The sequence below is a fragment of the Panicum virgatum genome, chromosome 7N (assembly GCF_016808335.1).
Source record: "Panicum virgatum strain AP13 chromosome 7N, P.virgatum_v5, whole genome shotgun sequence".
NCBI lineage: Eukaryota > Viridiplantae > Streptophyta > Magnoliopsida > Poales > Poaceae > Panicum > Panicum virgatum.
The window spans coordinates 18,153,922-18,181,690 of NC_053151.1; the positions used below are offsets into that span (position 1 = coordinate 18,153,922).

Genomic DNA, 27,769 nt, shown 5'->3' on the forward strand with positions numbered 1-27,769 from the left:
AGCGCACAGCCCAAGAAACCGCTAGCTCGAGCTGCCAGCATACGGCAGGTAGCCCACGAGTTCAGCACATCAGTGAGCCTTTGTTTTTGTTATAACGAAATTAGAATTAGTGATCAAATAGTTAATTAGATTAGGGATTAGGCTGTTACCTTTCATGGCCATCACGAAAGGGCTAATCCACGAAAGGGTAAACCCATGAAAAGACCATCCCGAAGAGACCATACCGAAGGGGCATGTCCCTTCGGCCTCCCTTGATCTTGTATATAAATAGTGATCTTTATCAATCAAAGAATCCAACCATTCCATTACCTTTTACTCCTAACAGTTTTTAACTTATCGTTTATCTCCTAAGCTCATGAATTAATTCATGCTCACATGTTTAGTCTAGTTGATTAGCTTTTGCTCATGCTAATGACTCTGAAGTAATTTGCGTGCTCAGTGAAGTGCTTGTTCTTGATAGTCTATGCCAGTCTTTGCTGCTTAATTGAGAGGACTCTTTTATGGCGATCAGTGTTAATTATTTTGGTGAGACTCTTGATCAGCTTTTTGTTAAGCTTTGCTTCCGTTTGTTTTTGAGCTTTGCTAATTTTTGTTGAATCTCTGAGTGCCTAATGAAGTAAGCTCTTTTGCAAGTCTTCTTGGAAAAGCTTTTCAGCACTTGGTAATCGTTGCTTCCTGCTTTGAGTTGTGATTTGCTTAAGTGAATCGCTTTTCGCTTGCTTCCACTTTGCATCGAGCTTTTCCTAACCATTCTTAAGGTGAGCACATTGGCTTGTGTCATCCTAGCAGTTAAATGAGAAGAATGTCTCATTGAGGAGAATTTTTTTAGGGCTCTCATTCACTCTCCCTCTCCGGTCACCCTTCCCGGTCCTTCAGATACCTGATACGCGAGCAAGTTCAACCAGTTAATTTAGTCATCAAGTCAATCAGAGCATTGATCATATTATATTATTTTACATTGGTACACTGCTCTCTTCTTTTTATACCAATCCATATTTCATTCACAGCTCACAACATAACATGCATGGTAGCACAACTAGATGCAGTACAAGTACACATCATCCAAATGTTTTCAGTTTCAACTCCCCCGCCAGTATTGCTGCACGATGTGCTGAAGTTAGCCAATCTTCTTGTTGGATTCACAGATGTATGCCCATGCGACAACTGCAGCAGCAACTGCAACCCCAGTTGCAGCTTGTATCAGCAAGGACTTCTGTTTATTTCTGTATTTGCACGAGAAGGCAGAGCGAGGGGGCGTGAAGCCCAGCTCGGAGAGCTTCTTGTGTGATTCTGCATAGTCCCTGAAGAAGGCTTCTTCATCCTGCAAGAGAAGATTGACAAATTAAGTTCAGTGATCAAACAATGATCAATATGAAGTGGAATACAAAGGAGCTTAGACGCCTAGTGCATAGCATGTTAGCAAGGTTTCTACATTTCTTCTGTCTTTTAGAATTGAACCTTGAGATTGCAGGAATTCTGTTATTCATTGGGCAGAAAACTAAAAGTAAATAAAATGGAGAAAGTATCACTGTGAACCTGACAGATGCTTTGTTAAACAATTCAGGCCCATGGGAAAACTGCTGCTTTTGTTTCAGGAGCCGTTGGAGTATGAATGGAAGATGGCAACTGAATTGTATGTACCTTGGCATATATTCCCACATAGCGACGGAATTCATGATCTTCAACAAGAGCTTTGTCAGTAGGGAGCTTCAGGAGCCCATCAGAGTCTCCTTTTAGCAGCTCGCTGTACCATTATTTGCAGGTAAAGGGATGAACAAGGGTGTAACATTACTACACGATCTTAAAGAAATGGTAACGCAATCTCTCTCATTTGTTGAGCAAGTGAGATTTAGGCTTACACGAAATAGGAATTGTCAAATTTCAGTGGATCTTTAGTCCATGCACCATCGAATCCTGACCTCTCTGGACGGGCCCTGCCCTGAAATTCATACCGTTGCGAGGCACATGTTTAGAACAACTTACTTGAAATCTGAACAAATTTGATTGTCCAAAACGTCATATATTTTAGAACGGAGGGAGTACATGTATATTATAATGTGTAATTATGTTACTTACCAGAGTATGGCCACCAGAAAGTGCCACTATGTCCTTGTCAGACAATCCCATCCGGTAAAAGACATCTCGAAGATGTGAAGCACCTTATCACCAACACCATGAGCAAGAAACAGAAAAATAAACATTGTCAGTAACTTTATCGGAAGCATCCACTTATTTGCAGTAGATCAGCAGAATTCTTCTGCACAGCAGATTTCCAATTGCGAGGTTGTAGCCCTTGTTTCGTATGCAAAGAGCTAGCACATGCCAAAAGATCATATGGAAAGTTATTGGGCAGCACAGTACAAGATAGTGCCAGTGATGTGCTGTGAAGCTACCTTGCTTCGCATCCGGCAAGCGTCCTTCCTCTGGACAAACCGAAGAATCCTGGTTTGAAAAACGAAAAACTAGATAAGAAACCCTGACTTGGTATACTCCCTTTCCATGATTAGCTTTGCTAGTCTCATGTACTGACTCACCTTCCTGCCAGGAACGAAATCGATGGATGGTCCACCAGTAACTTCGACGGCAACAACTCCGGCGAGCTGGTCGACCAAACAGTATTAAACATGGTCCGATATAATCATTACTTGCAGATGTAGCTGTGTTACCTGATAAAGGTCTGCATATGTGATTTTGGGGTGCTTCTGTTTTATTGGCTCTGCACAGGAGGAAGCAGGACTGGGGTGTCAAAACTTGTTCCATTTGATGAGAGAAGTTTCCAGAACAACAGGTGGCTATCAGGTGCAAGGTGGTGTATCTGACGGAAGAAATACTGACCTAGAAGGTCAATGGCAATCTTGATCCCTGCATTAGCGCTGTGGCTGTGCTCCTGTGGGAACCGGATGGATCCGTTGGGGCCTCCGGTCTTGGTCTTGGCGTCGTAAGTGCCAGCGTCATGCCATCTGCAAGGTCGATCGCCATTGGAGGGTTTGCAAGAAAATGTAAGGAAACAAGTACAGGACAGCAGTCCAAAGATGGGCACATGGGTATGAACGGAAGAGGCTGAGAACGTACGCGAGGCGGAGCATGATGGGTGCGCAGTTCTTGCTGGCGATGAGGGCACGGAGGTCCCGCCGCGCCCTCTCGATCTCTGCCATGTACTCTGCGTCCACCACGGGTGCTACCTCTGACATTGCTGCTGAACTGGAAGCAGAAAAACTGAAGAAGAAACTGTTGTCCAGGAAACAGGGGACCTCTGCTCTGGTTTGGACTTTTGGAGCAGGGGATAGAGAAGCAGGGGAGCTGTGGTTTTGTAGGGAAGGGAGGGAGGGAGAAAAGGGAGGGAAAAGAGGAATCGAATGGAGTGGAGGCGTGGAGAAAGCAAGGGATGTCTCCAGAGGAGAGCAACGTGTTTTTGGAGGGGAGGATCGAGGTTGAATCGATTTCATTGGATTCTTGCAGAGCTTTCTACCACTTTAACCCCTTCTCATCTGATGGGTCATTGTCAAATCACCTGCTGTAAAATCAGCGACAGGTAAAGACTTTACCAGCTCAAAAATAGGATGCACGTTGAAAATTTGTGACTTCATTATAACTCGTCGATAGGTTTAATAATTATTATTCTTCATTGAAATTTCAATTTTAAATTGGATCACATTGGCGAGAGTCATAAATAACTAATTTGTAGTGTGTTAGAAATATAGACAAGTTCATGCTTAATTTATTCCATAAATATGACGCAAGTAAGAAATGCAAGAACATGATATCATATATGTGATCATCAAAGTCATCATGGATATAAAACTAGTACTAACCAGCAAGACAAGACGTGGAATTTCTCAAACGAACTATGTCGATCATATTGTTTATGCTAATCACAAGGATTGCAACTTTGAGAATAATATTAGTATACCCAAGGCAGAGCCGGAAGCACCCGAAAGCGACATGGTGCTTTGCTGTTGTAGTCATCCCGCTCGATGCAGTGTAGCGACGATCACGCTCGTTCCCTAGCGCCGGGAAGAAGTCGTGCCGCGCCGTCGCCCGAGCAGAAAGGAGTCGTCGCCGCCGGAAACAAGGAACAGAAGCGAGTAGTCGTACCGCCGCCGACACTCCCCAAAAACGTGATTGTCGTCCTCATCCGAGCAGGTGAACTCAGCGGACGGAGACGTTCCGGAGGCCTACTCTTCCATCTCGTGTGTGCATAGGAGACAGAACGGGAAGCTCAGAGTGCTACTGGATTTGTGTTCGCGCGAGAAACTACCGAAAGGCTCCTTTCGCATTATATCAAAGATGCGCTGCAGGAGACGGAAGGCCACGAGTCTCCAGCAGCATAGAAAGGGACGGGGAGATGGGAAGACAGAAACTCCCGTAACTCCAACATGAGTGGAGGAAACATGAAACTCCAGTAACTTCCAACTCAAGTTGAATGAGTGACAAAAGTGGAGCCATGCCCGCCCGACCGCTCGCTCGCAGCCGCCTGCCTGCCTCACCACGCCACGCCCACGGGCATGGGCCGGGCCGGGCCGGAGGCGGCGGCACACGCATGGTAGCCAGCTATTCTTTTCTCAACTTCTCAAAATAATCAATTCAAGACCAATCAATTAAGTTGAGTCAACCTTCAGTAAATATCCATACGGTACTAAACCATTTATTGGACCGTAGAGTTTTATTTGATTTATTAAATATTAATGGTCCAAGCCCATTATATCTAACAATCCCCACCAAACTCTAGGGTACAAAATAAGATAGTTCTCAAAACCACAATCATTTTATATACCAGTATTTCGATGGAGACTGTTAAGTTGAACATCCATCTAGAATGATAGCTACACTCGGCCACAACTGATCAATGGACAAAGCCTTGAATTGACAGTTTTGTGTGAGATGAGTTTCGCTAGAATCCTTAACTGATACTAGGCTGCAAAGAGCATTCCCTCTGTTTGAAGCTTATAAGTCATACTTATTGGCCTTTTTCATGAGTACTTATAGATTACCCACATCTCATAGATTGTGACTAGCAATCGGACTCATATAGGTGTGTTCCTTTTAGGATGTCCTATAGGACAACATCCCTGCTTTTCCAAGCCACTCAGATTATATTAAGAATTTAATCAACCTCCCTAGCAGTATTGGAGAGATGGTGCATCTCAACTGAGTTAAACTTTATTCTAAGGAGTCTCTCCCTTAGCCATTCACTAGCTTGTTTCACCATCCTAATTCACGGGATCTCCGATCACAAAGGACAGGTTACCACTATGACATGGCTTCAAGTGGGTCTCAAGCCCAACTCTCTCGATGCACCTTCTATCACATTGCGTGATAGACCTTTAGTAAACTGATCTGCCAGATTATTAGATGTATGGAGATAATTCAATGATATTACTCTGGAGTTTCTCAATTTTCTGACAGTCTTCAGGCGCCTTTTTACATGCCTTGTAGATTTTATATTGTTCTTCGAACTGTTCACCTTTGTTATCACAGTTTGTTTGTCACAGTTTATGGATATAGCCGGTATAGGTTTCTCAACAATCGACAAATCTATAAGGAGCTCACGTAGCCACTCAGCTTCAGCGCCAGCAGTATCCAATACTGTCAGTTCTGCTTCCATTGTAGACTTCGTTAAGATAGTCTGCTTGCAAGACTTTCAGGAAACAACGCCAACTCCAAGTAGGAACGCATATCCGCTTGTGGCATACAGCTCATCAGCATCAGAAATCAAATTAGCATCGCAATAACCTTCTAGTACCCTTGGATACTCGATAAAGTGAATGTCATAACTTATTGTGCCTTTTAGATAGTGTAGTACTCTCTCAAAAGCACCCCAGTGAATATCTCCCGGATTTGACACAAACCGGCTTAGCTTGCTCACAGCAAACGAGATATCAGGCCTGGTTGCACTAGCCAAATACATGAGAGAACCGATTAATTCTGAATATCTCAATTAGTCTCTTACAATTTTCTGATTTTTCCTCAAAATCACGCTTGGGTCATAAGGAGTTGGAGCTGGTACACAATCATCGTACCCAAAACGATTTAGTACATTTTCCACATAGTGGGATTGCACAAGAATAATCCCATAATTTCCTTCTTCTCTCAAAAGTTTAATGTTAAGAATAACATCAGCCTCACCCAAGTCTTTCATCTCAAAATTATTAGACAGAATATTCGGCGTGCAGCGTTCAAGTATATTTTAATTGATAATAAATTTTATCATCGAACCGCCGAAGATTTGCTTCTTAAGTGTTTGAACTTGGATCAGGCCAAAGTTTCTATGGGTGAAGTTCATGAAAGCATTTGTGGTACTCATCAATCGGCTCCTAAAATGAAGTGGTTACTTAGGAGAGTCGGTTTTTATTGGCCTTCCATGATTTCGGATTGTTTTAGATATTATAAAGGATGTGAAGAATGTCAACGATTTGGGGATTTATAGTTGTTGCCCGCTGCGTTAATGCATCCTATCATTAAACCATGGCCGTTCCGAGGTTGGGGGGTTGGGTTTTATTGGTCAAATTAATCCTCCATCTTCAAAGGGGCATCGCTTCATGTTAGTTGCCACGGATTATTTCATTAAGTGGACCGAAGCGGTTCCTTTGAAGAATATGACACATAGAGAGGTGATTGAGTTTATAACTGAGCATATTATTCATAGATTCGGTATTCCTCAAACTTTGACTACGGATCAAGGTTCTTCATTTATATCAAAGAAGGTGCGTACATTTATCGAATCTTAAAAAATCAAGTTGCTCAATTCATCCCCATATTATTCTCAGGCCAATGGACAGGCCGAGTCAAGTAATAAAATTTTGATCAAACTTATCAAGAAAAAAATAGAAGAAAATCCTAAGAGGTGGCATGAAGTATTATCCGAAGCATTGTGGGCTCATCGTATATCTCATCATGGTGCTACCAAAGTTACTTTTTTTGAGCTTGCGTATGGTCAAGAGGCCGTTTTACCGTTGAGGTAAATCTAGACGCTTATAGATTAGCTAAGCAAAATAATATTTTCGCCATTGATTATTATAATTTAATGATGAATAATATTTATGAGGTAACTAACAACCGGATGAAGGCTTTAAAGGAAATTGAAAATGACAAACTTTGGGTTGCTAGAGCTTACAACAAGAAGGTAAAAGGTAAATCTTTTCAAGTTGCAGATCTAGTTTGGAAGACAATATTACCTCTTGGGATGAAAAGTAATAAGTTTGGTAAATGGTCACCAAGTTGGGAGGGTCCATATAGAGTTGTTAAAGTTATCTTCGGGAATTTTTATATGATAGAGATGCTGCAAGGAGATCGTCCACCTAGAGCTTTCAATGGGAGATACTTGAAGAAATTCTACCCCAGCGTGTGGCAAGATGCGTGAAGAAAAGATGGGCGATTTATGAAAATCGCCCTTAGTAGTATTTTTAGGCCCTAGTAATGTATTGCATGAATTTTGTTCTTTGCTTTTTAGCTTGTAAACTCACTAAAAAGCAGGGGGCATATGTTGACAGCCAAAATTGGCACCTGCAGAGGCCGACCGGTCTGACAGGTCTGGTCTGTACAGTCCGAGTAGAATTAGATTTTTTTGTAAAGAGTCCATTTGTAATCCTACTCGTGAAGGGGTGCGTCTTCCCCAGCCTATAAATATAAAGGCTAAGACCGATTGAAGTTATTCCCAATCGAATCAATCAAAATATCGTATTACTTTTTGTCTCTCAAATCCTAACTTTTTCCAAACTCTAATTACTTTTTTCTCTCGTCTCGACGGCGTTTGAAGACATTCTGAGTGGCCTGCCGACCTCAGGACAACCCTATGTTCACGAGATCCGACGGGGTCTCTCCCGAGCTCGTTGTTCTAAGTTTTCGGCGAACCCCTGCCTGCACCGATCAGACCAGTCGGCGGCACCGGTCAGACCGGCCTGCCCAGGGTTTCACAGGTGTTGATTCTTTTGACGATCGTTCACGCGTGCTAGCACATTCAAGTGTGTTTGATGCGATTCTGTGTCAACATGAGGGCGCCACCCTGAATCGCCTCCGAGAGGAGACGACGCGGGGGGCAAAATCGCCTTCTCTGTGAGCGGTTTCTGCATCAGGTCTTCACCAACTGCGTTGATTGGATAGAGTGACCTCTAGAGACCCTGTCGTTTCTTTCGTTTCAACAGTTGGCAATACCAGGGAATTAAAGGTTTCTCTTCCAGAACGCTACATCCTCCTGCAGGTCGACAATCACAATGTGCTTCATCGACTGCCGGCATCAGACCTTTTCATTTATCAGTGTAAAATTCTCAACCAAAGTTCAGAGTATATAATTGTTACACTCAAACCCTAAAAACGAAGTTAATGATAACTTCTGAGCTATAGAGAAGCTCATATGGATCGTACATGTCCTATTTTTGACATCCTCATTATTGTGCCATAGCCTACAGGAGACAACCTACTTTATTCAGCCATTATAATAGTTATACTCAAATCAGAAAAGATGTTCAAGATAACTGCCACAAGAGTTGAAGCCCAAGGTCTAGTCTTTTTGGTGGTGAAGTTCAGCGTAATCCCCAGGACCGTAGATTCCAAATAAGTCCGCGAAAAACCCTTTCTTTCTTCTAGGGTTGCACCCCATATCCCGGCACAGCTGATCATTGTACCAGATGTGAAGTAGTCCGACGCAGGACCTGCGAAAGTACCTACCAGCATACCTTTTCATGTACTTCTCCCATTCAAGGACATCGTTCTGCATTGCTGTCACACTTGGCAATCTGATGCCACCATCCAAGAAATGCGCCAGAAACTTGGCTCGAAGTTCTGAGGTGTATAGATTTGCAATGCTCTCTGAATAACCTAGAACTGCAAGCTGTGGTATCTTGGGGTGTATGCACTCCCTGTGGGTTGTATGCCACAGATTAATAAAAATGGTTTAAACTGAGAATTTATATATTCACAGCATTGTAATAATTGTGTATAAGGAATTACCTGTATAGAAGTACAGTTGTGGATGTGGACCCAACCGCGATACTTCTGAAGTATTCTGATGTAAACATGTCCTTGATCTTCTGATCTCCCTTGAACCCGGTTCCAAAGATCACAATATCACTCTTTATCGGTGAGGATTCACCTTCCACAAGAACACCTTCCTTGCAAAAGCTGAACGACTTTGATTTCTTGAGAACTATGCTGCCTTCTTCCAATCTCTTATAAAAACCCTTGGGTTCTATGGCCACCAAACATGTAGCTAATGCCTCAAACAGGCTATGACCAGGCACCATGTCATATTTCTTCATTGGGATGGCGTAGTAGCTCTCAGCAAACTTGGAAAATAGCCACCTCTGCAAAACGCATATAATAATGCATGTTTGATTCTAGACTCAACGTAAATGTGAAAGTTCTGACAAGGGTATCGGAATGCATTATTACCAATGGAGCCAATAGTGTTGCTATGATCCAAAGGAGAAATCCTTCTCCAGGCTTGTGAATGAGGAGTTCCGCAAATCGATTTAGGTATAGCAATGATATATGGATTCCCCATGCAAAGTAGTCTGGTATGATCCAATGCTTTGTTCGGACCACCATAGTACATGGATGATCAGTGCCTGCTTACCGATAATTAATCTATCAACAACCATGCGAAAATGATAGATGCTGCTATTAGAGATTAAAAAAAAACATGAGATGCAGAACTCTTCAGATGATATAACCCGAAAAGATTCAATGTATATGGGCTAATATATATAAGACCAGCGTTTAGAAATGAAGATGACTCTGTTCTGTACCATTTGCTACGGCGCATTCAACAGCGATGTCAATTGCAGATTTCAGATAGCCTATGATGGTGACACGCTTGCCCTTGACCATCTCTGTGGCTTTCTTGGTGCCCATCTTGGAATAGTCCATGGAGTGGATCACCTGGCCATCAAATGTTTCTGGACCTTTGCCTTGCGGGAATGTGGGTATGTTGGGTACACCACTGAACCTCCCAATGCAGAGAATGACAAAGTCTGCCTTGTGTATCTGGAGAAAAAGGGAAAAGAAATCCGGGGTTGCAGGAACAGTCTTCTTTGAAAGGGAAAAACCAAGAGTCTTCGTTCATACAAAGCAAGTTGAACATATTCTTGAATCAGTGCATCATACATATAGCTGTGCAGGGTGGTTGGGATTACAGTCGACCAAGATAAGTGTCAAAGTTGAGCAAGTTTGTTGTATTATTGTTTTAAAAAAGGTCAAGCCACTGAACAACTAGTGTTCCTGTTAGAGGAGTCAAGAGCCTATTGGGCCTTAGCCCATTAGAGTTACTTAGTCGCTTGCTTAGGAGTCAAGTAAACCTCTCTATATAAGGAAAGGAGCTGTATCAATCTAATCAAGCAAGAGATTAGAAGGAAATCCTTTCCCTCTTGCCGGCCGTGGACGAAGCCCCGCGCCCGGCGTTCCCAGCGCCCCAACCCTAGCCGCCGCTCCCTCGCCCTCGCAGCCGCCATCTCATGAACAGTACCCGAGGCACTGTAGCACCGTGGGTACTGTAGTGCGTCCATCGCTGCTGCCCTCCCTCTCTCACGATCTCAATCCCAACAACAGCCATAACAATCTGGTATCAGAGATGCCAGGCGACGACAAGTCTGAGCCACCACCGCCGCCGCCAACCATGGAGGGTCTGGCCGCCCTGATGACCAAGCTGCTGAGCAGCATGGGCGACATGGAGGCGCGCATGGAGGCCCGCCTGACCTTGTTGGAGTCAAGGTTCGCAGCTGCCTTCCCATCGTTCACCGCCCCTAGCCCCGTGCCTCCACAGCAGCACGGCCAGGGCATCTTCTACGGGGGCATAGATGGTACCCAGGCAGCGGCGCCGCCGCTGCCGGTTGCAGCGCTCTGTTGGCATCCAGTCATCCCTGCAGCAGTAGCCTTGCCACAGCTTGGGAAGAAGAAGGCGTTTGCGTGGGAGGATGCCTGTCATGTGTTTGCAACGGTGCGGCTGCAGGCTGCAGCACGCGGCCTCCTAGCGCGGCGTCGGCTGCAGAAGATGCGTTTGGAGATGCAAGAGGCGGCTTTGACAGCGATCGACCTCGGCAAATGGGGCGCGACCTTGTCCCATCGGAAGGCCACCAGCGCTCGCGCCAACTCGCCGTTGTCTTCAAGCGCGCGCTAGGTAGCGAACTCCAATTCTGCAGCAGCGATAAGGGAGGCGCTTTCCTCCTTGTCATCGGCGGAGGCACATCGCCTAGCGCCATCACGTTCTGTCACCGGCCGCCACGAGGACGTCTCCGCGGGTCGCTATTGCAACTAATTTCCGGTGGCGATACCTGTCCTCCCCTCTCATTCCGATGGTCTCCATGGGATCCAGGCGGCTACTTACGTGCAGGTCCAGCACAAGGAGGGTGTCCGCCGTATCTTCAAGAGTCAAAAATAAAGAATTGCAGTTTATTTAAAATAAGCCGAGATGTAAAAGGCTTGTTCTTAGGTTTTCGGTTTGTGTCTAGTGGAGTCATTGTTAGCGTCATCGTTAGATTACAGCTTGAGGACAAGCTGCATGTCCAGGTGGGGTGTAGTGTTAGAGGAGTCAAGGGCCAATTGGGCCTTAGCACATTAGGGTTACTTAGTCGCTTGCTTAGGGGTCAAGTAAACCTCTCTATATAAGGAAAGGAGATGTATCAATCTAATCAAGCAAGAGATTAGAAGGAAATCCCTTCCCTCTTGCCGGCCGTGGGCGAAGCCCCGCGGCCGGCGTCCCAGCGCCCCAACCCTAGCCGCCGCTCCCTCGCCCTCGCAGCCGCCATCGTGTGAACAGTACCTGCTGTACTGTAGCATCGCGGGTACTGTAGCGCGCCCATCGCTGCTGCCCTCCCTCTCTCACTATCTCAATCCCAACAATAGCCATAACAGTTCCGATTGTCAAGACATGGCACATAGTTAGAGTTAAATGTCGGTTTTCTTCTTAATATAATTATGCGCAGCTCTCCTACACTTTCGAGAAAAAAATAGAGTTAAATGTCGGAAGGTCAGACAATGGGGATGAAGTAATGGTACTATTTTTACACTTTACTCTTCATTAAAGAAGAAAACAGTTGTATCATGTTTTTAATAAAGGGTATGAATAATTATTTCAAATTATAGTGGTCTGAACTTTTCTAAATACATAACGTATATCTATGTGTATAGCAAAGCTATGTCTCTAGAAAAAACAAAACAATCTATAATTTTGAAAAAAGAGAGTAGTATGTACGTTAGTTGTGGAATCTACCATCATATTAAGGAGCCCTATCTATGTGAAACGGTAAATTACGATATGTTTGCATAATTGTTGTCTACGGATACTTACATATTAAGGAGCCCTTTTTACCCTTCCAAAAGCCTAAGTATGACTATAGCACTTAGAAGCCTAAATTTGGACACAACAGGTGTATGTGCTGAAAGTCTCAGAAGCAGCGTTCGTGTGCACCAACCTGAACATCAGTAGCGAATAGCGATGAACCCCTCGCCAGCAATCCTCTCGCGAAAGAAAGGAGCCGAGGGGCGATGCTGCCGCCACCACCGTTTGCGGCCCCTGTTCCCTCGCCTCTGACCTCGCTGCCGGTGGTAACGAGGAGCGGGGGTCCGTCTCGTCAACAGATCGTCTGTCTTCGTAGAGCCTTAGTCGAGTCCACCTAGGTCTAGGGTTTGCTTGCCATCGATGTTCGGCGGTGGAGTTAGGTTTTGTTGAAGGAGTGTGGCTCCTCTGCGGCTTGCTTTTCCTGGCGACGCCGGCGATGCGGAAGCGACGACGGCGCAGCGGAATAATTTCTCCCAGCCTCTTCCGTTCTCCGATGGCGATCTACTCCGACGTCAACGGAGAGGCTGGGGAGACCTGTCCAGGAGTCGAGGGCCGGCGCATCGTTGTCTTCTTCAGGTGATGATGTTGTTGACCCTATTAATCTCGAGGAAGATGATCTTTGGTGAAAATCTGAGCTTTGCTCGGGTTGCCGGCGGTGGAATCGAAGGATGCGTCGTGGGTACGGGAGTTGGCCGATGCGCCTGGGAGACAGTGTACTCGGCTGATACGCCTAGAAGTAAGCCCTCCTCCGCAGCCTCCACCTTGTGGAGATTGGCTCTGGTGCCCGACGACGATTGGGAAGCGGCTTCGGCGGCGGTGACGAACGGATCTCTGAAGGCTTCAAGAAAGATGAACAGGAGTTTTGGACTTCTTTGTAATTTTTTTCTTTGGGGTCCTGTTTATGAAAGTGCCGGTGTAATGCGCTAAGATCAATACATTTTCCTTCTAAAAAAAGTAGCGACTTTTTCTGCAGTCACCGTTGACGGTATAGTGTGTTGCCATCGTTACCGGTTCATGGGGAACTGGTTGTGATGAGCTGGTTGTGAAACCTAGTTTTTCAGTAGAACGTGTAGATGTATATGCCTTCACTTAATTTTACCTTCGAATTAATTCTAAAGAACCTTGGACAAAACTAAAAGTGCATACGTACAGGGGATCGGAACCGATAGGGACCGGCAGTAGTCCATATGATGCATTGAAACAGGTCACCACATTTGTCACTGAAGTCTAACACGTAAGGATCGAGTTGATCGATAGAATGGACCGGAAAATTAAGGTGGCCGACACCTTGGACGTTCAGTTGTGCTACACCGTTCCTACCTCTACAGTCAGTGGATAACGTCCATGGCTTGCGTTTTTGGACTGCACATGTCATTTTTCAGTACGGAAGAAGTCGGCACTACAGCTTTTGTTGACAAAGGAAAGGATATACACGAGAAATTGAAAAAAAAGTCCAGCCGATGCAAAAAAAAACAGCTACTGTGGTACTAATACGCTAGCATCTCCCACGAAAAATTGAAAATTCATACATGTAAGCATGCATGTAGAGTCGTACAAATAAAGCTAACAAGAATATTATGGTACTACTCACCTCAACGTGCCCCTCGTCGTCGGCCACCGTGAGGTGCCACTCTCCGTCGCCAGAGCCGAAGGCCTCGCCGTTCCCGGCCCACTCCTCCCACGCCGCCACGTCCTCCTCACCGACGCCGCGGTACTCCATCCCGACCACCCGGCGGCCGAACCGGACGCGGCCGAGCATGCCGAAGCGGCGCGCGTACGCGTCCAGTAGGCTATGTTAGAAAAATAGACAATTGTAAATTTAAATTCCGAACTAAATTTAACATGACGAGAATTAAACCTAGCATGTATGACTCTAACATACTAGACAGTACGTATATCATAAACATGATCTCAGAAAATATGATTATGAAACAGATCTGATCACAAAATACGTACTGAGCGGGAGCCACCGGGAAGACGAAAGGTGCAGACGAGACGAAGACGATCCTTCGAACAGAGCGCAGCAACCGGCGTTGCCGACGACGGTACGCCGCAGCTCCTGACTTGGATGGAGGATGAGCAGTGGCGAACAAGATGAGCAGTCGCACTTATCGCTTCCCAAAAACCTTATTCACCCTCTCCCGGTGCAGGATCACAAGAGCGAGCAGTTCCGGAGACCTGCTCTCCCGTTCGCCGGTGCACGCCGGCGCTCGGGATGGAGAAGACTACGGTGGCGGCGCAGCAACGAGAGGAGGCAAAACCCTAACTCAGATTAGATCTTATTATGAATTCCCAAACCTTGGGGACTCCACGTATAACGATCTTTGGTGCACTTTTTCCATGAGGGAGGTGGTCCGTATTGAAAGGGAGAAAAACCCCCTACACCCTCGTCAATTAGCAATACGGGACTAATAGATGGTGTACCTCCTCTTAGCGCTAATGGGCCTTTGCGATTTATTAGGATTATTTATTTGGGCCAAGCCCATAAATCTAACAATCCCCTACTAGATCTCAAATACTCATTTATAAATTTTGCCTGTTTCTCACTACTGTTTGATATACCAGTGTTTTTGTGAGGACTGTTAAGTTGAACTCTCACCTAGAGCTTCAAGCTACACTTATCCACAACTTTAACAATAGACTACACCTTGAATTGCAAGTTTGGTGCGAATAAGTTTCACTCAAAGTCATAACCAGTACATGGCTGCCAGTAGCCTTCTCCGCGGGTGGAGCATATACGTCGTACTCCCTGGTCTCTACATGAGTTTACTAGAGATCACCCAAATCTCACAGACTACGACGTTAGACAGTCAGACTCATATAGGTGTGTTCTTTCAAGAATGCTCTGTAGGACAGCACCTTTGCTCATTAGAGCCAATAGAAACACGTTAAAGGCAACTATCCAACTTGCCTTACAGCAACTGAGAGTATTGCATCTTTTTTAGAGAGGGTTTAACCATTACTCTCCTCAGTTCACCATCATCTTGTTCTCCCCGAGTCCTAATTCACGGGATTTTCGATCACATAGGTTGGGTTACTACTATGACAACTTATACGGGTCTCATACCCATCTCCCTTGATGCACTATCTATCACATTCCATGATAATTCTTTTGTAAAGGAATCTGCCAGGTTTTTGTCTGTTTGAATATAAGTCACACTTATCACTCCGGAGTTTCTCAACTTCCTGACAGACTTCAGTCGTCTTTTAACATTTCTTGATGACTTTGCATTATCCTTAGCACTGTTCACTTTTGACTATCACCGTTTGATTGTCACAGTTCATAAGGATGGCCGGCACTGGTTTCTCAACCACAGGTAAGTCCATCAAGAGCTCACGCAGCCACTCTGCCTCAACAGTGGCTGTGTCCAAAGCAGTAAGTTTTGCTTCCATGGTTGACCGCGTCAAAATGGTCTGTTTGCAAGACCTCCATGATATCGCACCACCTACAACGGTAAACACATACCCACTAGTGGCATATAGCTCATCAGCGTCAGATATCCAGTTTGAATCATTATATCCCTCAAGTATAGCAGGGTGCCCAGAATAGTGAATCACATAACTCATAGTACCTGCTAGATAGCGCATAACCCTTTCAAGTGCATGCCAATGATTAGTACCCGGGTTTGACATGAACCTGCTCAATTTGCTCACAGCAAAAGATATGTCGGGTCTCGTTGCGCTAGCTAAGTACATGAGTGAACCAATAATCTGCGAATATCTCAGTTGATCTTTGACAATTTTCCTATTCTTTATCAACATCACACTAGGGTCATAAGGTGTTGGAGAAGGCTTGCTGTCGATATAGTCAAACGGCTCAAGACCTTTTCCACATAATGGGATTGTGAAAGAGTAATCTCATTCTCAACCTTAATAAGCTTGATGTTAAGAATAACATCAGCTTCTCCTAATCCTTCATATCAAAGCTCTTTGAAAGAAAAGAATTGACCTCATTGATCACATCAATGTTTGTGCCAAAGATCAGTATGTCGTCCACATATAAGCATAATATCACTCCTCCACCCCCACCATAGCGATAGTACACACATCTATCAGCCTCATTAATGACAAAGCCCGCAGAAGTTAAAGTTCTATCGAACTTCTCATGCCATTGCTTATGTGCTTGTTTCAACCCATACAAAGACTTTAAAAGCTTACACACCTTGTTTTCTTGACCTTTCATTACAAATCCATTAGGCTGATCCATGTAGATCTCCTCATCCAACTCTCCATTTAGGAAAGCTGTCTTAACATCCATCTGATGAATGATAAGACCATATGAGGTAGCCAAGGAAATTAATGCTCGAATAGTGATCAATCTAGCGACAGGTGAATAAGTATCAAAGAAGTCTTCGCCTTCCTTTTGTGTGTACCCTTTAGCAACAAGCCGAGCCTTGTACTTGTCAATAGTACCGTCAGGCTTAAGTTTCTTCTTGAATATCCACTTACATCCTACTGGCTTGCAACCATAGGGTCGTTCAGTGAGCTCCCATGTTCCATTAGAAAGAATTGAGTCCATCTCACTTTGGACTGCTTCTTACCAATCATCTGCATCTGTAGATGCATATGCCTCTGCAATGGACGTGGGAGTATTGTCCACAAGGTACACAGTGAAATCGTCACCAAAGGATTTTACAATCCTTTGTCTCTTGCTCCTTCTAGGAACTTCACTGTCATCCTTCTCTAGGACATGCTCATGTTCATCGGATTATTCAGAAGACTCGATAGGTACTGCAGGTTGAGGAGTTACCTCTGTCGAAAATTTAGAATTGCTATGCATATCTTTCATAGGAAAAATATTCTCAAAAAATATTGCATCACGAGATTCTATAATAGTATCAACATGCACATCTGGTATCTCAGATTTAACCACTAAGAATCTATAAGCAATGCTCCTCTGAGCATATTCTAGAAAGACACAATCCACTGTCTTAAGTCCCAACTTGCGCTTCTTTGGAATAGGCACATTAACTTTCGCTTAGCACCCCCACGTGCGCAGATAAGAAAGTGATGGTTTTCTCCCATTCCAATCTCATATGGAGTTTGATCTTGATTCTTGTTTGGAACTTTATTCAAGACATGACACGAAGTCAATACAGCCTCCCCCCACCATGCCTTAGAAAGACCAGCTGTGTCTAATATGGAGTTAACCAAGTCAGTCACCGTGCGGTTTTTCCTCTCGGCAATCCCGTTTGATTCGGGAGAATAGGGAGGCGTCCTCTCATGAATAATTCCATGCTCCTCACAAAATTCATCAAATATTTTGGGAAAATACTTGCCACCACGATCTGACCTTAGACGCTTGATCTTTCTCTCTAGTTGATTCTCAACTTCAGCTTTATAGATTTTAAAGTAGTCTAACGCTTCGTCCTTAGTTTGCAACAAATAAACATAGCAAAATCTAGTCGCATAGTAAATTAATGTCATGAAGTATCTTTTCCTACCTTTTGTCAACACACCATTCATCTCACATAGATCAGAATGTATGAGTTCTAGAGGTGCCAAGTGTCTCTCCTCAGCAGCCTTGTGAGGCTTCCGAGGTTGCTTTGATTGCACACAACTATGGCACTTAGAACCTTTAGCAATGGTGAATTTCGGAATTAAACACATGCTGGAAAGCCGAGACATCAAACCAAAATTAACATGACATAAACGTGAATGCCAAACACTCACATCATCGCTAACGTTGCCACAAATATGGTTCACTGACTTATTACAAAATTCAGCAAGAGAAAAGCGGAACAATCCTCCGCAATCATAGCCTTTACCAACGAATTGTCCATGTTTCGACATGACAAATTTATTGGACTCTAACACTACCTTAAACCCGTCCTTGCATAGGACTGACCTGCTGACCAGATTCTTATTGATAGTGGGCACATGCTGCACGTTCCTCAGCTGCACGATCTTCCCTGAAGTAAACTTCAGATCTACCGTGCCAACACCATGAACAGAAGCATGTGAACCGTTCCCCATCAGCACGGAGAAGTCCTGGACGGTCTGGTAAGAAGAAAACATAGAGATGTCAGCACACACATGAACATTAGCACCCGTATCAAGCCACCAACTCGTGGATTGAAAAACTGCAAGAACTGTAGGTAAATTACCGTACCCATCTCCAGTGTTGCTTATGGTCACCATGTTGACATCCTTGGACTCATTTACTTTCTTGGCCCTGCGGTCTACCCGATCTGGGCACTCCTTGGAGAAGTGTCCAAGCTTACCACATGCATAGCACTTTTCCAAAGCCTTGTTCTTCTTCTTGAAGGTAGTGGTCTTGTTAGGCTTGTTGTTCTCTTTGTTCTTGCCATGTGGGAACTTTTGGACCAGGTTGGCGCTGGACTAGCCTTGATCTCCTTTCTCAGGCACGGCCTTCTTCTGAGCCTTCTCTTCAACATCTAGAGTCGCTATCAGATTTTTAACTGATTTCTCCTATCTCTTGTGTTTCAGAGTTGTGGTGAAGTTCCTCCACTGGGAAGGCAACTTTGCAATAATGCATCCAGCCACAAACTTGTCGGGAATATGACACTTAAGGAGATCAAGATCCTTGACAATGCACTGCACCTCATGCGCTTGTTCCACCACAGAACGGTTATTCACCATCCTGTAGTCATGGAAACTCTCCATGAGGTACAGTTCATTGCCCGCATCTGTTGCATCATACTTAGCAACCAGAGCATCCCACAGCGTCCTCGCCTCTGTCTCATCAATGTACACACGAACTAATCCGTCTGACAGATTGCTAATGATACATCCGACAAAGAGATTATTGGCCTCATCGTTCTTCTGCTCTTCAGCAGTAAGTACGCCCTCAGGCTTGCCAAGTCTCATGTCCCAAATGTGCATAGCAGTAAACCAGAGGCGAACCTTGGACTTCCAGATCTTAAAGTTCATGCCAGTAAACTTTTCTGGCCTCAGTGACTCAGCGAAACCAGCCATTGTTAAATCAACAGATTGCCTATAATAAGGTTTTTGGATTGTTGAAAAAATAGACAACTGTAAGTTTAAATTCCGAACTAGATTTATCATGATGAGAATTAAACATAGCATGCATGACTCTAACATACTAGACAGTACGTATATCATAAACATGATCTCAGAAAACATGATTATGAAACAGATCTTATCACAAAATACGTACTGTGCGGGAGCCGCCGGGAAGACGAAAGGTGCAGACGAGACGAAGACGGTCATTCGAACGGAGCGCAGCAACCGGCGTTGCAGACGACGGTACGCCGCAGCTCCTGACTTTGACGAAGGACGAGCCGTGGCGAAGAAGATGAGCAGTCGCGCTTAGCGCTTCCGAAAAACCTTGTTCAACCTCTCCCGGTGCAGGATCACAAGAGCGAGCGGTTCCGGAGACCTGCTCTCCCGTTCGCCGGTGCACGCCGGCGCTCGGGATGGAGAAGACTATGGTGGCGGCGCAGCAACAAGATGAGGCAAAACCCTAACTTAGATTAGATCTTCTTATGAATTCCCAAACCTTGGGGACTCCACGTATAACGATCTATGGTGCACTTTTTCCATGAGGGAGGTGGTCCGTATTTAAAGGGAGAAAAAACCCCTACACCCTCGTTCATTAGCAATACGGGACTAATAGATAGTGTAACTCTTCTTAGCGCTAATGTGCCTTTGAGATTTATTAGGATTATTTATATGGGCCAAACCCATAAATCTAACAGGCCATCACCAGGCGGTGGTCCGGGAACACCTCCGTGACGGCCTCCGGCCACGGGAAGTCCGAGTACTGGTACAGCGGCCGCGGCGTCTGCAGTGCCGTGCAATCCGGCACGCGCGCCCACACGCCGCCGAGGACGGTGTCGGCCTCGAAGACGACGGGGCGGCAGCCGCGCTCCAGGAGGTGCTTGCACGAGGCCAGGCCGCTCACGCCGGCGCCCACGACGCCCACTCATTTTTTTTCATCCACAGCATAAATGAAAATAACCTTGCAGCAAGCTATCATCTTGAAAAAACAGCAATGATGAGACTCTTTGCTTACAAGTTTTCAAGAAACAGTATATCATATGCCATCTGGTCAAATTCCCACCATGCTTTTGGAAAAAAGACAAGTGGAACTTGGAAACTACTCATCACATTTCTATTTTTCTAATGACTTGCCGTTTTCCAGCTTCTTAGTTCTTGTATACTCCTAATGCAAGCACAAGACCAATACCTTTGCTGATTCATCATTTGGTACGGACAATCCAACTATACCTTTTTCCTTAATCGTAGTATCATTTGAATCCAGCTGTTCCTTGTGACTTTGATCCATTTCTTATCCATGGTATAAATGAGCGATCTTTTTTGTCCATTGCTACCGTGCTTATCCTTTAGGTGCATTCATTTGTTGGTTCATGGACAGATGAATGGGACGATTGTCTGTTACGAAGTGTTGTGGATGAAAAATGTTGCAGCATTTGTTAGAAAGTTTTTTTTATGAGTTTCGAGGATTGTCAGTTACAAAGTGTTGGATGAAAAATGTTGCAGCATTTGTTAGAATTTTTTTTATTGATTTCAAATAACAGGATCAAAGTAACTATGAACAAAGAGCTATCTGATCCCATCCCCTCTCTGAGGTATTCTTCCTGTGAAAGAGAGGCGCTTGTCTACTTCGCTATTTTGCTCTTGCTTTTTTTTATTTTGTTCCCTGCGATTGTTTTCTCTATTATTTTTGGCTAAGTTTTGTTTTAGTTTTTGATCCTGTCCTTTCGGAATCTTTCTGAGGAGCACAATATTTGATGCTGCTGGTGGAGATTTCCTCTTAATTCTAAACTTCTGGATGTGATGTTTGGCCTTGACCAATGCTGCCGCTTGTGTGATGGAATGATCTGTAAAATAGGGATTTGTTTTTTTTAATGTATCAGGCGATAACAAACTCAGCAGTGGCTACTGTGATACTGACAACATGCTTGTTTAGCAGATATCTGGCTGAGTTGCTTGCAGAGGCAAAAATTGGCCCATTCGTGCAGGTTCTTCCTTTCTGTACCAGGCTCTTAAACCAAGGTTTGTTTCCTTTGCCTACAGGGCATTACTATTTTTTTTTGTTAATTGCATGAGACATTCACTATCACTTGTTCCGTTTAGTACTCTTGAAGTCTTCTATATTAGGGCTGTTAATCATGTATTCCTGTGAAGTTTTGATTATTGTCTCTGCGCGCTTTCTTCTTCTTGGGTATAGAATTCTTCTTCACAGTTTGATTTTGACTAAATAAGTTGTATCTATCAAACCACAATAATACAGGCAGGGGTGTTCAACCGGTTTCTTCCAATTGGACTAATTTTGGGCGTCCAGCAGTGTTGCCCAAACTGGTCAACCCGCCATTAAACACCCCTACATACAGTGCATAGGACTTTTGGACATCTCTTAATCATTTCAACTAAGGGTGGAAAAAAAACAGTAATCACATCAACTAATTATTTACGGTATGAAAATCTTATCATGATGTTTCCTCTATTTGGCAGATGTATACAAGTCATTTTTTGTCATACCATGAAGGTGTTTTATGCCATGTAAAATCTTATTCAAAGGAATCACGTGCGCCGGTGTGCTTAGTGCGGGGGCAATGAGCGATGGTTGCAGGAGCAACGCGCGTAACACAAATCTAAACAATTTCATTTAGCTTTATTATATATATTTATTTGCATATTTTGTTGACCTTGGTGATGATGGTGTACATATGGATTTGATTTATCTTAATACTTTTTGGAGCTACAATGTTATATACAATGAATATTATTTTTTGTTGGTAGATTATATCTTTTTACACTTTATTTTTTAGCTCCCGTAGCAACGCACGGGCATTCAACTAGTTCAACAAAAGATGAAATTCCGTTAAATGGGTATGGAGAATGTGTCCAGATGTTACCAAGAAGCGCAACAAATTCATTGATCGACAGATGAAAATTGGGAAGCCGATGGTCACCTTTGAGGTCAGAGACGAAGACAAGAGGTACATTATTGACACCGAGGCAAGGAAATGTCCATGCAGGTAAATTGGCAACTTCTAGAATTCATGAACAATCTTTCCTTCAGAAATAGAATTCTTTTGTACTCAGTTCCATGGGCACTACGAAAGAATTCATGAACAATCCTTCCTTCAGAAATAATAGCAAAGCATCTAAGAATGTTGTTTCTAATGCGGCCTGAAGTTAACTAGCATCATGTTGCTTTTCCAACAGGATGATAGTTAATTTCAGTTTGAACAATCTTTATTTTATTTAGGCATTAGACACTTGTTAGCACTTCTATGCATTACTTTGCTTCGTCTACCTACAGACAGCTTACAGCGCACAACAGTCCAAAACAGAGAAAGAAAAGAAAACAGAAACGAAGCAACAGCAAAGGGACCTCGAACAAGCAAGGACGGGGAATTCCATGCAAGATTAGTTCCAGATTGCAACAATTACAACCGAAAAAATGTTCCCAGATCACGACAATTTGAACATCTTCCAAACTAGCAACAGCAAAGGGACCTCTGAACTCTAACGATATCAAGGGCAAGCCCGGGCCGGACCATGTCAGCAGATGCACAATCCTCATCTTGTTCTGCCGCAACAAAGAAAGGGAGATAGAACCAGAGTGTCGGGGTTAAGTGGACTAAATCTCTCCCTCACATTTGAGCTGCAAGCATGTCTGTCCTTAATGGCAAACCAGCCAATCCACTGCCAACATGGCAAAACTGACAATTCAACCAAGGGAAAAGATGTGGACTCCAGACATACATCAGGGGAGGGGACTTGTTGCTATCTATAAAGTTAACGAATAACCATGCACTTTGTATCCATTCAAATCGCGGTCCAGTTACAGAGAATGAGCTAGATGAATATTGGGATCTACAAGTTATATATTGGATAACAATGAAAATCCAAGAAGCAGCAAGTTACACAACTCGGCGCACCTCTCCTGTGGCAAGTGCAAACTTACGATGCTGTGATAGCACAGATGCCACAGCCGTGCCTTTCACTTTCAGGTCTCTCACGCCATCAAGGAAAGATGCGTTCTCCTTGGCTCCACTGAGTACAGCCTGAAAGATTTGTAGTGGGTCCCCATGGCTGACTATAAGGATTTCTGAGCTGCAAGAAACAAACACACAAGTCAACTTCAGTATGCCAGATCCAAGCATGACTGCATGAGTTAAGAATATGTTGATAATTTGGAGAAAAGAAAGGTAGAACAATGTGGCCACTGGACAGTGTTTAATATAGTGACATTTGGCAAACTCTCCAACATCAATCTTCTAAATTAAGTAATATTAACTGCAATTAGCAACCTTTCCACTCTAGACATCAATTGCATAGGCAACTCGAGAAACCTAAACCTTTTCAGTGGTCGCATAAGATTTTTCTATCTATTAAGTATTTACATACTTGTATAGACTAGTACATGATTATATCAATGTCTCTCCTACATAAGAACAAATCCTCAATAAATGCTAGCTTGGAGGATGTCCCCTCACAATCCATAAGCCCTGTAACTATTCACCTTCATGTATCTTCTTGATTCATCAAGTGTTTATAACCTGTTCCATGACTCTTCAACTACATGTCTTTTCAACTACCGAGACTCTTCATTGACTATACATATTCTAATAATCTCCAAGACCGTTTTCCCAACCATACTGCACCCTCGAGTAGGCTCTCATTGTGGTCGAGCAATTCCATATGTTCCTTCATTGCTTCATCCATGAGCAATCGTGTGGCCATGGATGCACCCACAAATGTTGACCCGATATCATCACACCTACCTCCACTTATATTACGGGCGGTTCTAAGAAAAATATTACGGGCTTTGGTCATATCTACACCTCAGCTTCAGAACTCTCCAAACTAAGTCCTCCATTCCCTCCTCTATCTCCCTATGCCCTTGGATTTAAAATTGGGGCCCGAATTTCACCCTTCTGGCGAAACTTCAGCGATCCGCAGCACCATGCTGATTCTTGTCGGTGCCACATCAGTGCATAAAGGCTAGGTGAAGGGGTATAGACATAGGTTACACAAATTACAAGTTATGGATCTAGAAATGTAGTTTCAGTGTTTGTGAACCAAGTGACACAAGTTACAAGTTTATGCACCCAGAAATGCACTTTCAGAGTTTATGGACCTAAGTAACACCACATTACAAGTTGATGGACCTCTGGTGTATTTTACTCTCGTGCAAAATGCATCTGTACACATAATGAAAATAAATGGATCTTTTTTCCTTTATTTCACAGTGCTGCATGTCTGGGTAACTATCAGTACCATTCTGATAGTACATTAATTAAAAATGGCATGAACATGAAAAACAAAAAAAAATATTCGAATTCTGTGATATACCTATGAAAATCTGTCTCTGTAGAAGACAGCACAGCTAATAGTCTATTAGCAACATCTACGACACTCTCGCCACCTTCTGGAGCCATATGGGGATGTGCTTCATCTACTGCCCATACCTCTGCATACTACTAAAAATGCCAGAATTTATAAATGAAAACACACTAACATTATAACTTCTATATGAGAACATCAGAAAAATTAAAAATCTATCAGTTGCCCTGATAACTGGATTAGAAAGATACTTGAGCAATATAATTGTGATTTAGATTATTTCACTACACCTGTTAATCATAGTAAAATCATCAGTGGATCCAATAGGGGTACTATTGACGTAGAACAAAAGGTCTCCAAATATGAGCCAATAGTTATGCTCTCTGAGCCATTGCTCTGTCGGCCTAATACAAAGTCAGTTCTGGAGCTGCGCAACCAAGCTCCTGAACAACACAACTCACGCCTCCACTGCCAAGCCCAGCCAGATTATATTTCATGCCACCACTAGCCAAATTATGCCCAATCTGAACTGGGACAGGAGGTCCTTAATGAAAGGTATAGTGAAATGGCCTCAAAGATGAAGGGTTCAGGTATAAACTTGTTCTGTGGCAGCAGCTGGTAAATCTGAAAGGATGAGGCAATGAAGACCCACACAGCAGGACTTTTATGTATCTGGGAAAGGGGAAGTTTCTGGTAAATTTCCTAGATGAGAGAGGATAATGAATCACTCTGATTTCACCACTGAATCCTTCTATAGTGTCTAAGTAAATATCATGTATATAGTGGATGCCCCTATCATAAGCATTTTTGTTCATTTCTATCTCAAACAAGAGAACCAGACCACAAAAAAAAACAATACAAAATCACCTTATCATGTGAATGTAACTCGTATGATGGCCCAAAGTAGCGCTCACGGAGTCCCATCACCGCCTACAAAAGACTTTTCATGAGCCTACCAAATGATAATATGCATTCTGAAATATCCAGGCACCATTTTAGGATGCCATGGAAATCATAAGTCAGAACAATAAAATTCAAACCATGGCAAAAACATTCCAAACATGGATATTCTTAAATTATATACTTATGAGACCTCATTTTTTTTTCATATGTAAGAGTTTTCATGTCTTGTTTATTAAGCCACGGCTGATTGTAACCTAGTTCTGCAGCATTACCACAAAGAAAAACAGGAACAGAAAGACAAATTTAATGTTTGCTCAATTAGTATTTCACAGAATAAAAAGGTAGCAGGGCTTAGTCCTCCTAATTTTGATAACAAGAAAGATCTTAATTGTTGTTTCTTAGAAGGAATTCTTCAGCAGATCAGAATTGGATGGTTCACATACTTTGTTCTTACACATAGTGTGTGAAAGTATTTACATCCCGTTATTATGGTATGCAAATTACATGTGCTACGGTTTCACCTTTTCTGCTGGCAGATTGGAGTCAGTTGGCTATTAGACATACTCCAGCAGGTCTGATGATTTCTTTTCCATCAGACTGAACATATTGTAAACTTGACTTCTATCCATATTGATATACTACCCAACCAATCTAAACTCCATATCATAGACTAAGAAAATATTTGACATACTTCATATTCATGACTTCTTTTTGTCAGACTGAACTGTATCGAAACTTGCTTTGTATCCACCATATTCATCATCCTATAACGCCCAAAACAATCTAATGTCCATAGCACAAATCTTCAAGGACAAAAATCTAGCCTAAGAAAATGTTAGCCATTCCAGACTAAGAGAATGTTAGACATATTTCATATTCACGATTTCTTTTATGACACCAAACAGAATGTAAAATCACTTTGTATCCATTTCAGATACTGCCCAAAGCAATCTAAAGAGTGTATCACTTACGCACCACAAACTCAATTCCAGCCCAAGAAAACGATAGACAGAATTAATATTCATGATTATTTTCTTGTCAGACCAAAAAAATGTGAATTGTTTTATATTCATGTTCATAGACTTCCCATACTCATGGGAAGTCTATATCAGCAATCATCCATATACTACAAAGCTCCAAATAAAGAAAATTTTAACTTGAATATCAAATTTGCACACCTTCAAATACCTTACACATACAACCAGCCAGCAAAGACAAAGTGAGAAAATTTACATGTATTACAAAATTTGGTTCATCCAGGATTAACCCAAACTCACTTTGCAGCTAGGACCTTCAAAGGGGATGCCGAGCACACCGGCAACCACTCTGGCAGTCTCGGTGGTTCGTGAGAAGGGCGAGTAACGGATCTTGACTGAATCCACCGGCACACCCATCTCGTCGAGCTCCTGCACATGCATAGCATCACGGGCCTGAGTCACCACCGCACATCCAATCCCAAGAATCCAAAGCACTGATACGCCAATCCGGTACCTTCTGGAGCAGCTCGCCGGCAGCGCGCGCCTGCTCGAATCCCGGCGGTGCCAGCCCGAACTCCGGCTTCGTGCCGTTCTCCTGGCGGCAGCGGACCAAGATGTCATCAGTTAAAACTTTGGGCTGGAACTTGTAACTTTTGGAGCGGGGAATTTGAGGAACGAACACGGCTGCTGCCTGCTGGGATGGAGGATTCGTACCAGAGATGAGACTATTAGGCCGCGCTCGTTGGGTACGCTGCGGCCGTGGCGGAGGATCCAGTACCTATTCCGTAGGATGGCCGGCGACGGCGAGGTGCCGCTGGAATCCTCCATTGCGAAATCCCACTTCTTCTAGTTCTAGTCGCCCAAGTGCCCACCTCGATCCTCGAAGTAGGCTGGGAAGGGGAGAAAGCCGAAGCACCTAAGCCGCCCGATTTTAGGATAACAGGATGGACGTCCAATATCCACGACGCTCGATATTGGACTACGATGAAGAATTAGAGTAACCATCGAGTATATGCTGTCAAATACTGCAAAATAAAATAATTGACTACAATACATTAGGCGGTGTTCTGCAGCAAAGAAATCAATGTCCTAGAGCAAATCAAGGCATTTTAATGTCCTACAAGTAATAATTTCACGGAAGTGATGTTCCCTACAACAAAATTTTCCTCTTTTTAAATCCGTATTGACGACCAAAATTGGCATAAGCTAAGCTAGACTGGTCTGACCGGTGCCCGTAAGCGGTCTGACCGGTCGGCCCTGTTTCGGAACGGGCAAAACGCCGACCGGTCTGACCGGTGGGTCTGACCGGTCA

At 43.7% G+C, this 27,769-nt stretch overlaps 2 protein-coding genes, 2 long non-coding RNA genes and 1 pseudogene across 5 annotated transcripts; 2 read left to right on the plus strand and 3 right to left on the minus strand.

The window, feature by feature from the left end:
• Positions 1-909: 909 nt before the first annotated feature.
• Positions 910-3,468, minus strand: LOC120683430 (probable L-ascorbate peroxidase 3, peroxisomal). The gene is made up of 9 exons (XM_039965514.1): positions 3,073-3,468; positions 2,836-2,960; positions 2,667-2,716; positions 2,535-2,600; positions 2,394-2,442; positions 2,077-2,159; positions 1,860-1,939; positions 1,642-1,744; positions 910-1,321 (listed from the first exon to the last, which is right to left on the minus strand). Exons 1-9 carry the CDS (start codon positions 3,444-3,446, stop codon positions 1,118-1,120), a joined length of 1,134 nt encoding a protein of 377 aa, XP_039821448.1. The 5' UTR covers positions 3,447-3,468; the 3' UTR covers positions 910-1,117.
• On the plus strand, positions 2,354-3,625 carry LOC120683431. Its single transcript, XR_005678796.1, has 2 exons — positions 2,354-2,615; positions 2,725-3,625. It is a non-coding gene; the product is annotated as an uncharacterized LOC120683431 (long non-coding RNA).
• A 4,588-nt stretch (positions 3,626-8,213) lies between these two features.
• On the minus strand, positions 8,214-20,249 carry LOC120681368 (annotated as a pseudogene).
• An 80-nt stretch (positions 20,250-20,329) lies between these two features.
• LOC120681370 lies at positions 20,330-22,015 on the plus strand. The gene is made up of 3 exons (XR_005677846.1): positions 20,330-20,464; positions 21,192-21,274; positions 21,734-22,015. It is a non-coding gene; the product is annotated as an uncharacterized LOC120681370 (long non-coding RNA).
• Positions 22,016-22,620: 605 nt separating this feature from the next.
• On the minus strand, positions 22,621-27,385 carry LOC120681367. 2 transcript variants are annotated; one of them, XM_039962864.1, is made up of 7 exons: positions 27,172-27,385; positions 26,972-27,052; positions 26,758-26,886; positions 25,445-25,507; positions 24,587-24,711; positions 23,170-23,344; positions 22,621-23,069 (listed from the first exon to the last, which is right to left on the minus strand). In XM_039962864.1, the coding sequence occupies exons 1-7, from the start codon at positions 27,283-27,285 to the stop codon at positions 23,019-23,021; spliced, it is 738 nt and encodes a 245-aa protein (XP_039818798.1). In that variant the 5' UTR covers positions 27,286-27,385; the 3' UTR covers positions 22,621-23,018. The 2 variants fall into 2 exon arrangements, with proteins under 2 accessions (XP_039818798.1, XP_039818799.1); XM_039962865.1 differs by having other exon boundaries at positions 22,991-23,344; positions 27,172-27,383.
• Between the last annotated feature and the right edge of the window lie 384 nt (positions 27,386-27,769).